At 37.5% G+C, this 11,931-nt stretch overlaps 1 protein-coding gene across 2 annotated transcripts in view; it reads right to left on the bottom strand.

Annotated features, from left to right (window-relative positions):
• LOC102582714 (N-alpha-acetyltransferase 25, NatB auxiliary subunit) overlaps positions 1-11,931 on the bottom strand; it is a 66,624-nt gene that overhangs the window by 43,199 nt on the left and 11,494 nt on the right. For both annotated transcript variants that reach the window (XM_006344546.2, XM_006344545.2), the window contains exons 7-9: positions 9,523-9,664; positions 9,267-9,442; positions 8,648-8,850 (exon numbers count right to left, since the gene is read on the bottom strand). In XM_006344546.2, the coding sequence (XP_006344608.1) occupies positions 8,648-8,850; positions 9,267-9,442; positions 9,523-9,664 (521 nt within the window). The remainder of the gene's footprint in view (positions 1-8,647; positions 8,851-9,266; positions 9,443-9,522; positions 9,665-11,931) is intronic.

The raw sequence follows: 11,931 nt of genomic DNA on the forward strand, positions 1-11,931 counted from the left end.
AAAATAGGACGTTTTAAGAAGAAGAAGAAGAAGAATGAATATTTTTTTTAAAATGTAGTTTACAAATTTGAAGAAGCCCCTCTTTTTATAGTCAACAAAGGGTAGTGTATGAAAAATTGTTTATTGTGCCTTATAAAAAAGAAGTCACAACCCTATAGAAAAGTCACAAGCCTTCAGAAAGGTCACAACTCATCGGAAAAGTCATATAACTTTTCGGAAAAGTCGCAACCCTTCGAAAAAGTCACAACTCTTCTAATCGCAACCCTATAGAAAGGTCACAACCCTTCAAAAAGGTCGCAACTCATTGGAAAAGTTATAACTATTCGAAAATGTCACAACCCTTCAATGTGAAAAGGTGTCCGCCTTTAATATAATATTATATTATACACATAAATAAATATAATACAATATAAAATATAGAAGATATACTACATTTGGTGTTTTAGGTTTGGGGTATTATAATAATTCAGCATTTAAGTTAAGTGGTTCATTCTTTTAAGGTAGTATATATAGATTAAAAAACAGATAGATATAGATTGGTCTAATTTTAATTTGATATGTTTAAAAAATAAAGAGAACTTTCAATTTAAGGATCATCATAATATATAAAAATGTCTTTTAACTTTATGGTCTTAAAGATGCGCCCCCACCCCCAAGAAAAAAGAACATTCTATGTTAAATTGAATAAAAACAAAAGTACAATAAATAAATTGGAAACGAAAAAGTACTCATTTAATGTAGTTTGGACTCTTCAAACAAATTTTTGATCAAATATTTGTTCTCCAACAGTTTGAGACTTTTCAGATTCTGAACACCAAGTTGTAGTTTGTGCAACAGAAAATTATTGAACTTCTTGTTAAGTAAAAGTTGTTGCAAAAGTATATTTTATGGCTATGACAATGAGTACATATTAATTATCAAGATACTCTTCTCGTTTAAAGTTGAGTTATTTCATTCTCCTTATTTCATCAATTTTTGTTGATCTATCTAATTTACCCACAAAAAATATTGTAATTGCATAATTGAAAAACTCTCACAATCTTCCTTATTTAAGAATAAGAATAGAAAACTTGAAAAAATCGTAGTTTAAAAGTGTGAGAAACCCCATCTATTTATAGACAACAAAGGATAGTATGAAAAGGTGTCTATTGTGTCTTTTTCAGATAAGTCACAACCCTTCAGAAAAATTACAGCTTTTCAGAAATGTCATAACTCATCGAAAAAGTCACAACTCTATAAAAAAAAAGTCACAACCCTTCGAAAAAGTCACTACACATCAATGTGAAAAGGTACTTGCTTTTAATATAATATAGCGTAAATAAATATAATATTAAATATAGAATATATACTAAATTGAGTGTTTTAAGGTGGGGTATTATAGTAATTTTTTATTTTTTTATGACAAGGGAAACCCGCAGCCGCTACCCTTTGGGTGCGCACAGGGTAAAACCCCCGCTCCTATGCAATAGCTCACAAGCCACAGGAGAGGTAACCCGCACTAGGCAAGCCCGGTGCGACGAGCTCGACCCAGAAGGCAAACCCCTTGCTTTCGCTGGCAAGGGGTTTCGAACTTGAGACCTCCAACATGGAAGTCCCAAGCCCAAACCACTCGACCACCCCGAAGGGTGGGGTATTATAGTAATTTAACATTCAAGTTAGGAAGTTCATGCTTTTAAAGTAGTATAGATATAGATATACAAAGTTACCTATTTAAAAAAGATATATATTTCTTCATTTTTTTAATCAATTGCTCATATTCCATGGTAACTGCTGCCCTCCTAACTGTCAACTCTTCTGTTAAAATTCTGTCTTAGAGAATTGCATCAAGTTCTCCCATTTTTCTGACAGTTTCTTCCTCTGTGAGCCCACATTTCCATGTTCGCTCATGTATACAATCTAACATTATAAAAACTCATTGGACAAAAAGGTGAAAAAAATGCTCCCAGGCACTTTTATCGAGACTTCCTTTTAAAGACCCCTTCAGGGTGTTTGATCCCTTTTACGGCAGTCTTCAACCATCGGAATCTTCCCTATCTTTCTTTTTTCTTTGAAAGCCTTTTTTTCATCATGGAAAATTGTATCTACTTTAGACTAGGTGGGAAATCTTTTGACATTACAGAGACTATAATGTTTTCTGATACATGGTTTGAATGGGTGGAAAGCTCTAGGTACTACATCAGGAGGATGACTTTGAGCAAAGGGGCTCTGGGTTGGCTATGCAGAAGGTTGCAAGAAGCATCAGAAGTCAAAGGTAAAATGTTTAAGACATGGAGAGGCAGAGATGTTTCAACTAATATCTTTTGCTCCTTGAAGTTCAACAAGTTTGGTCGTTTTTTGTCGATCATTACGGTTAATGGCCAAATGAGGTCTGTTATTATTATTCCAGAAAACAAGGACAGTGAGGGGTGGTTGGGACTTGTCAGCCGGATTGAAAGCTTCATTAATAGGAGGTCTTTAATGTAAGCTGGTACTCCAGCAGTAGGGGAGATAAATCATCCTTCAAAGAGGAGAGAAGGTAGCTACAAGGATGCTCTCTATAAGAACAGATGGATGGTGCAGGAACCAACTATCTCCAAGGTACAAGGCACTGTGACAGCTTCTTTACACCATGATGGAAAGGATCTTTTACAGAGATGTCTAATAGGAAGCTTTCCAGATTGCAACGAGATGCTAACAAGAAATGATGTGAGAAGGAGGATCCAACAAACTTGGAAAGGAGTTTACAATATCCAGGTTTTCGACATGAATGGCATTCAATTCCTATTCGATTCCAGTCGAGGAAAGATGCACAGCACATTCTTCTTGGTGACTGGAAGAGACAGGGCAAACAACTTGTGCTTGACTGGTGGTCTCCGACGTCTGGGGCTTATCCAGCCCACACCACTTTTCAATGGTTTTGGATTCGAGTACTTGGTCTACCTCTTCAACTATGATCTGAGAATATTATGAAAGAGATAGGAGATAAATGTGGGGGATGGCTTGCAACTGAAGAAGAAACAACGATAAAAAAACCATCTGCGATGGGCTCGAATCAAAGTGAAAGGCCCCATTGAAAATATTCCCAGCGAAGTTGAAATTCAAGATGGTGGTTTGATATTCTCCCTTCCAGTTTGGGTTGAAGCTCCAGTAAGATTTCGCAGATCTGAGGTGGTTGAGCTTGACAGCCAAGAAGTCAGTCCTAGGCTAGAAAAGGAAAGGGATAAAGCTACTAACTCCATAAAGCAAATGTTGACTTCCCAGGGATTAAGGAAAAGGAGAGAGAAAGGATCCTGTGGATAATGATATGCATTTAAGGAATGTTGTGGGGTCCAGCAGCCATGTGGATAAAGTTGTTGATGCCATAAAGCAGATGTTGACTTCACAGAGAATTGGGCTAAGGAGAGAGGGAAATGATCTTGTGGATGTGATGGGCCATGCATACGGGGGCCCCACTGCTGCAGGTCAAGTGAAACCCCAATCAAATTATTTGGGCCAGCCGACCCATTTAAATAAAAGCCCAACAAAGGTTGTTGAGCCTTTTATTAAAGATATTAACATTTGGCCAGTTAATACAGAAGCCCAAAATACTCTGTCAACATGCATAGAACAGAGTATGTGGAGTGAAGTGTCCAGAAGAGCTATCCAGACAGAGTCTCTGCAGCTGGATGATATAGAGAAGCGTCATTCAAAGTCGATTCTGTCGAAAATAAGGGAGACAAGTGATAAAACTAAGGAAGGGGAGGTACAGGGGAATTCTCTCAATTGTGATGCCTCTGAATGCAGCAAAGAGGCAGAGGGGAAAACAAACCAATGGGTACAAGACAATATCCTCTGACTCAGCCAAATGTTTGGAATGTCTTTTGATGGTTTATCTGGGGAAGCTTTGACCCTTCTGTTAAAAATTGACCAAAGAAGGGAAAAGGAAGGCTCCTTAGCCTCGAGTGCTACAGAACATAAGGACAAACAGATAATCCCTAAAGAGCTCAAAAATTTGATCTTTGATGTGAAGTTCAAGGATGGAGAACCTAGGAGTGAATCTAGAAGCAGTGGGAGAATTTATGCCACCCAGTTACAATGAATTTAAAAATTCTATCATGGAATGTTAGGGGTTTAAACATGGAGTGTAAAAGAAATTTGGTGAAAAGCAGAATACAACAAGAGGGGGTAGATATTATAGTTTTGATGGAGACAAAGCTAAATGGGGCAGTGGGGGATCATATACAACAATTAGGGGGGAATAGGTGGATGGGGGAATATGGCTGGAAGCGATTGGCAGCAAGGATGGAATTTTAGTTATGTGGGACAAAAGATCATGGAAGGGGAGATGGTGGAATACGGGAACCAATCAATTACTTGTAAATTATGTGGAGTTAATCAAGAATTAACTTGGTTTCTCACAGCAGTCTATGCATCTTGTGATAGAAATGAAAGGATGGAGTTGTGGGAAGAATTAGGAGCTATAAGGAGTCAGTGTGAAGGGCCCTCGGTAGTATGTAGGGATTCAATACTACTAGGTTTCCCTCCGAGAAAACCAATTGTGTCAGGCTTTCTAAAGCCATGACAGATCTGTCCAACTGTATCAACGAATTGGAGTTGATTGACCCCCCTTTATTTGGGGGATCAAACAGTTGGAGAGGAGGGGCAAACCATAGGAATGCCTCCAGGATTGACAGATTTCTATACTCGTTCCCATGGGATGAAATGTTCCTTGAAATTGGGCAATGTACTCTGCCTAGCTTGGGGTCTGACCATAATCCCATTGTCTTAACATGTGGGAATAAGGCCTTCAAGAGATCTTATTTCAAGTTTGAAAAGTGGTAGTTTAATGTAGAGGGTTTCAAAAGTAAAGTTCATGAATGGTGGAGCTCCTTTGAAGTGTCAGGAAAACCGGACTACAAACTAGCTACTAAGTTGAGGCTGCTTAAAACAAAACTGAAGGAATGGAGCAGAGAGAATAGGGAGAACTGGAAGGCAAGGAAGGAGCAAACTTTGAATCAGATAGGGGACATGGAAGTTACTCAAGAGTCTAGATCTCTTACTGATGATGAACAGATACTAAAGGTACACTTGGCCATGGAATACGAGGAGGTGGCAAAAAATGAAGAAATTTTTGGAGACAGAGGTCCAGAATTCAGTGGAACAAGAATGGCGATAAAAATACGAAGTATTTCCACAGAATGGCAATAGCTCACAAGAGAATCAACACCATTGAGTCATTAATGATTTATGGAGAGTTATCTTCTGAGCCAGTGGAAATCAAGAGCTCTATTGTGGATTTTTACCACCATTTGTATAAGGAGGTAGAAAACTAGAGACCCTCACTAAATATTCTTAATGTACAGAGAATAACAATGGAGGAGCAGAGCTGGTTATCTAGAGAATTCTGTGAAGATGAGGTGCTAGAAGGGATAAGACTGTGTGCTTGTGATAAAGAACTGAGCCTGATGGTTACACCATGGCCTTCTTTCAGGCATTCTGGGAAACTATAAAGGAAGATCTGATGCAGACCTTCCAAAACTTTCATTGTCACCAAAGTTTTGAGAAGAGTTTCAATGCTACCTTTGTGGCTCTAATTCCTAAGAAGGTGGGGGCAAATGATCTAAGAGACTTCAGACCAATCAGTCTCATTACTTGGGTCTATAAAATAATTGCCAAAGTGTTGGCAGAAAGGCTGAAGAAGGTGATAGACAAGCTAGTCAACAAAAATCAAAATGGCTTTCATTAAAGGGAGACAAATAATGGAATGCTGCTTTAATTGCTAGTGAATGTATTGATACTAGGATTAGAGGAGATAGTGCCAGGGGTAATGTGCAAACTGGATATTGAAAAAGCCTATGACCATCTTAATTGGGACTTCCTGATCAACACTCTTAGACAAATGGGTTTTGGCCCTACATGGCTCAAGTGGATTGAGTTCTGTATTAAAACCACCAGGTTCTCCATTTTGGTTAATGGAGAACCTGTAGGTTTTTTTCCTGCTGAAAGAGTTCTTAGACAAGGAGACCCTTTGTCCCCTTTCCTGTTTATCATTGCTATGGAAGGGTTGGACAGTTTGATGAGGAGAGCTTCTCTAAACAACTTGATTAGGGGTTTCAGAATCAAAAACAGGGTTAATGAGGTGATGGATATGACTCATTTATTGTATGCGGATGACACAATATTTTTTTGTGAAGCAGAGCAGGAACAACTCTGTCACATCAGAATTATTCTAGTAATTTTTTAGGCATGCTCTGGACTTAAGGTGAACTGGAGAAAAAGTAGCATTTTTCCTATTAAAGAGGTCCAACATATTCAAGCTTTGGCCAATATATTGAAGTGCAAGATAGAGAGGTTACCTACAGTTTATCTAGGTCTGCCATTGGGTGCTAAGCGTAAAGCAGTTAGCATCTGGGATGGTATACTAGAAAAATCAGAGAGGAGACTGGCACTTTGGAAATCCCAATATCTATCCTTGGGGGAAGAGTCACTTTGATTAATTCTGTTTTAGACTCTTTGCCAACATATGTGATGTCACTTTTTCCCATTCCCAACAAGGTAGTCAAAGCTATAGACTCATTGAGGAGAAACTTCCTTTGGCAAGGTAACAAGATTGAGAAGAGCTACAACTTAGTTAAATGGATGGCGGTTCAACAGAGCAAAAGATATGGGGGTTTGGGAGTAAGAAACCTAAAGATACACAACAACAGCTTACTTACCAAATGGTTGTGGAGATACAATTTGGAAGATCAAGCTCTATAGAAGGAACTCATTCAACACAAATACGGACAGGAACATCAATGGTGTTCAGAGGAAGTGACAGAAACATATGGTGTGGGAGTATGGAGAACTATAAGAAACCTATGGCTGGCTTTCAGAGACAATGTAAGGATAAAGGTTGGTCGAGAGAATAAGACTTTGTTTGGGAAGGAAGACTGGACTGGTCAAGGGTCCTTGGAAAATTTATTCCCTGGGTTGTTTTCCATTTGCCTGAATCCTGACAGCAAAATACAAGAGGTTTGGTCTCCACAAGGATGGAATTTGCTCTTTAGGAGATTTCTTAATGATTGGGAAATAGAGTGGGTATCGAATATGCTAGCTTTGATTGGAGATTTTGCTGGCACAAATCACTATGGAGGCATCATACTGATGGTCAATTCTATGTGAACAGAATGTATAAAAGGGATCTAGCCACAATTGCAGGGAAGAAATCAGGGCCATGGAGTGCTATATGGAAGAGTGTATCCCCTACTAAGGTGAAGTGTTTCACTTGGTTGTAGGGAAAGAATGCACTATAGAGAAGATTAAGTGGAAAGTAATTACCTCTTTAGGTTTTTGGTGTAAAGAAATGAACATAGAAGAAGAAATTCAACTAGTGGAATTCATTGGAGCTTTGTAAGTAGTCCTGTTTTCTTTTTTTTTGTTGGTTTTTCTATGTAACTAACACTTTTGGAGGTGGCCAGCATAGCCCTTAATGCTGAGGAATACAAAGTTACCAGTTTCAAAAAAAAAAAAAAAAAATTATACGATAGTACCATTTGAACTATTGATAACCATGATTGGTGTAGAGCATTTACTCTTCCCATCAAGAGAGCTGTAGAGCATTTACTCTTCCCATCAAGAGAGCTGCACACCCTGTTCACTATTATGGAAACACCAAACTAAGTCCACTTTTCTCAAAACTTAATTTATCGAACATTGTATTTCTTCTCTGTATAGAGAATTTCTATTATAGCATTTATCGAACATTGTAATTCTTCTCTGTATAGAGAATTTCTATTATATTAATTTGGTAAAGATTAAAAAGCTCTCACGTCCATGTTTTTATCACTTGACCCACACAAAAAATCAACTGTCCTTTTAAACATCATGGTAAGTCGTTGAAGGCCTGTGTAAGTAACATAAGTGGAGAGAAGGCACATGCCTAATATGACAACGTAAGAAAAGATCACTTTGAAGTGAACTTGCAACCTCTTCTAATAAACATATACAAAAGATGAGGTCCAAAGACTCCCTACCTTTCCATACAAGCTAGTACCTGTGAACCCCAACCACCACTCCACACACTATCCTGCCTGTGAGACCATTAATAATGAGGTGGAGAGAGCCAGAGCAAGCATGCAATCTAGTAAGACCTCCACCAATAACCTTCACTATCCTTCTATTCCCCTTTACTTAATATCCATTTCACCTTAAACTACTATAATCACCAAAAGCATAGCCCTTGCGACTGCAAAAAGAAACGACCCTATCATTGATCCCTCGACTATTAAATTCCTCTGTCATATCTACTTTCCCATTTTTATTTGTTGCACACTGCCCAGAATAAACAGATACTGACAGTCTGCATGCAATCCAATCCGTATCGACATCAACAGACTATATTTCATGTTTCAATTCTTATTCACTAAGGCCCCTAAAGTTTAAATTCAAGTCTTGCATGAAACAATTATTTCAAAATGAATCTACTTCAAAACATATCTACACACAAAACTAGAAAAAAACTATTAAGTGTGTTCCTTCAGTTGATTCAACAGAGAAATGCTCTAGGGTGTCAGGGTCAAACTGTTTCCCTATATGCACGGATATCAATGTATGCTTCAAATTATGTGTATTTGAGCATCCTTATATGTAAACTTGTCTGCATCTTACACCAATATGAATGTAATGCATCATTAAGAAGAAGATATACCATTAATGGAAAGAGTGACCATGCTGCCAACAATATTTTGAATTTTGAAGACAGTAATATGCTGTCCAAGAGTCTTTCTGGGATTAGTTGGAATAGACTCACAGCATTCCTTCAGCTTATCCAGAAGCTGTATCTTCTTATCAAGATCCAGAATGTGAACAAATATTTCAACATCAGAAGCAAAACAAGCCAAATGCCCATACCTGTGATCAAGGAGGAAAAACTCAAGGATAATATTAAGTTAATAGACGCTAACTACGCAACATCCTACAATAAAGCAGAATACATCCCTGATTTCAAACAAATCAGCAATATGGAATACGTATGACCAAAAGAGACTCTGCACAAAGTTATCATTCATCTCAACAGTTGAATAATTTCAAGAAGAACTTCAATGACAGAGCAGCAATCCAACTTCAACTCTATAATTCACAACTCAGATTAGTCTAAGCCGACATCCATGGTATAATGAATTCTAATACTACTCACCAAAATATCCTAAGGTAATGAAGCAGCTGTGCATAACAGTCTTCAAAAAAAATTATATTACCCTATCTTGAGTTTAAAGTTCAAATTAGGAAAGGAAAAGAAGGAATACTAGAAGAATGATAGAAGCTACCTGAAAAAATATTGTACCAAAGCCTCCACCAACTTATCCGCATCACCTTTTCCATGTAGAAGCTTTCTTCTTTCGATTTCAATATTCGCCAAGTAAGGACATCTTACAGTATCATTACTAGCTTCTGTTAACAATTTATGTACAAGAGATGACGCATTTGATAGGCGAGAACCGAACTGCATTCAACAACTTACATGAGTCAGAAACTATCATAAAACTTGGAGATAATAAATTACTTAGAGATATTAGCAATTACTGCTTCATCTGTCAAGTGAGAAACTTGGGAGTCCATCAGCTTTAGAGGATAAGTAGAGTCATTGCTTTCCCCCTTACACAAGCTACTGTCATCCTCCAGTAAACAGCCAAGATAGTGGAGGAAACACTCCCAATCATCGGGGCTGCCAAAGAGTTTAGTGTTACACATACTTTTGTGATAAAACAGTGGTAAACAAGGACAAAATTACTTTATACTTGAACAGAAAAGAAGTAATATCATTTGGTTAGCACCTCCATTCATTTTGAAAGTAAGTTCGCATGCAATGCTAAAGCTTTCAAACTGACCTCGGTTCTTAAGAGACTAAGCATGTACCATGTGTTACAAAAGAACACACCAACGAATGCTAGTGAGAATCTAATATGTTGCACCAACACTGAAGAAGTCAGTCTGGTTTATATCTAAGGGAAATAACCTGCACTAAACCAGGTTTTGGTGTCTGGCGAAGGGGAAAACAATAGCAAAGCATCATTTGGTACTAAACTAAGATGTTCAGGTATAAAAAAAAGATACTTTTAATGGGTAATTGAAGAAAGAAATGCTATCCCAAGTTACTACCAATACAACATGGCTGAGTTCATATTGCATATAGCAGTCCTCATTTTTTCTGTGAGGTTCAAAATGTTAACAATACTTTTGGGGGTGTGGTGCTGGTAGACTGGAATCGCAACTGCAGAATACCATCTTTTACACAACAAGACTTAAAGAAAGACAGCACATCCTCCTCCAGCTTAAATGAATCAAAATCATATCAATGAAGCAGAAATTTGGTGGTGGAGGAACTATTGACCTTTCTGTACTTGAGTTACTCCAGTTCTTGCAATAGGCAAAGCAATCTTATGTATAAGGCTGAGATGTGCTGCCTCTCAAAGTTTTATAAGTACCCTTGTATATTTATTAATATTTTTATAAGTTCCTCATCACAAAATAAATGTTAAGGGGATAACGACTACTCCCTCCGTCTCATTTTATATGTCATCCCTTTCTATAAATAGCTGGACCATAATACTTGTCATTTTATAAAATTTATGCACAAATTACCATATTTTGCCTATTATACCCTTGATAGAATAGTTAATTAATCTTGTCATTTATTAATAAAATTGACCTAAGAAAACATTAAATAAGGATAGAAGGGTAAAGTTACATCATTTCTTAATGCAAGTGCAAAGTAAAAAAGTGACATATAAAATGGGACGGAGGGAGTATATCTTTCACAATAGGGCTTGCTTTATAATTAGGGAAAAGGCATAAGTGCCCCCCCGCCCCCCAAACCATGATCAGAAATCCACGGACACACTTTTTCTTTGCGGGTCCTATTTCCTCCTAAGCTATTTTAAAATGGAATAATACCCCCCCCCCCCGTGTTGATGTGGCATAGACAACCAAATGAGTATCCCTCTTGTGTATTACACGCGCTTCATATACCTTTTAGCCTTAATTTTTTTTCTTCTTGTTTTTTCATTAAAGCCCACTTTCTCTTTCTTAATTTTTGAATCTTTTTTCTCTTTCCTAATTTCTAAATCTTTGATTCATTTCAACAGCAAATTTCCTCCGCCAAGAGGAGTCTCTTCCATTGGCGAGATTAGGGGCTTCAAAAGAGCAGGATCCTAGACCGGAGATGGCAATCAAAAGCCTCGAGCAACTCTTCTCGATTCAATTGTTTTGCTTCTATTTAGAGACTGACGGTGTAACAACGGAAATGCATTGATTTGTTTGTTGTTTGGCTGGATCAGCATTGGTTCGTCGGTGGTATTTGGATGGAAGAGATGGAGGGTGAGTTTTCCGACTATGGCATAACGATTTAGCAGTAAAGTACGGTGGTTTTAAAGGGAGAAAACAGACAAGATCTAGAGCTCTGTTTTTTCGATTTGCAATGGTATGGTGGTTTCGCATGGTTTTGACGGCTGAAGAGGATGGAATCTAGTGGAGGAATGATGGTTCAGGTCTCGGTGAACAGTGCCATTCCCTTGTGAAAATTATTCTTCCCCTGCCCTCATTCCTTATTCTTGGAAACCACTCTGTTTACGATGGTAGTAATGAGATTTTTGGGGAAAGTGATTAAAAGAATCAATTTTTTTATATGTATTATTAGAGTGGAATTTATTTTTTTACACTTAGGGTGTGTTTGGTATGAAGGAAAATGTTTTCCATGGAAAATGTTTTCCTAGAAAATGTTTTCTTGGAAAACAAGTTGATTTTTAACTTATTTTCTCATATTTGGTTGGTGAGTAGAAAATATTTTTAGTGTTTGATTTATGAATGAAAAATGTTTTTGAAAAATTTCTTTTATTTTTACTAGAGTAGAAAATAATTGTTGAAATTGAAAATATTTTTTAAAAACAAACTTAATTTTTTTTTGGAGGTGGGGGCTGATAGGGGGTGGGTTGA

This window comes from Solanum tuberosum, unplaced genomic scaffold, assembly GCF_000226075.1.
Source record: "Solanum tuberosum cultivar DM 1-3 516 R44 unplaced genomic scaffold, SolTub_3.0 scf00057, whole genome shotgun sequence".
NCBI classification, from domain to species: Eukaryota; Viridiplantae; Streptophyta; class Magnoliopsida; order Solanales; family Solanaceae; genus Solanum; species Solanum tuberosum.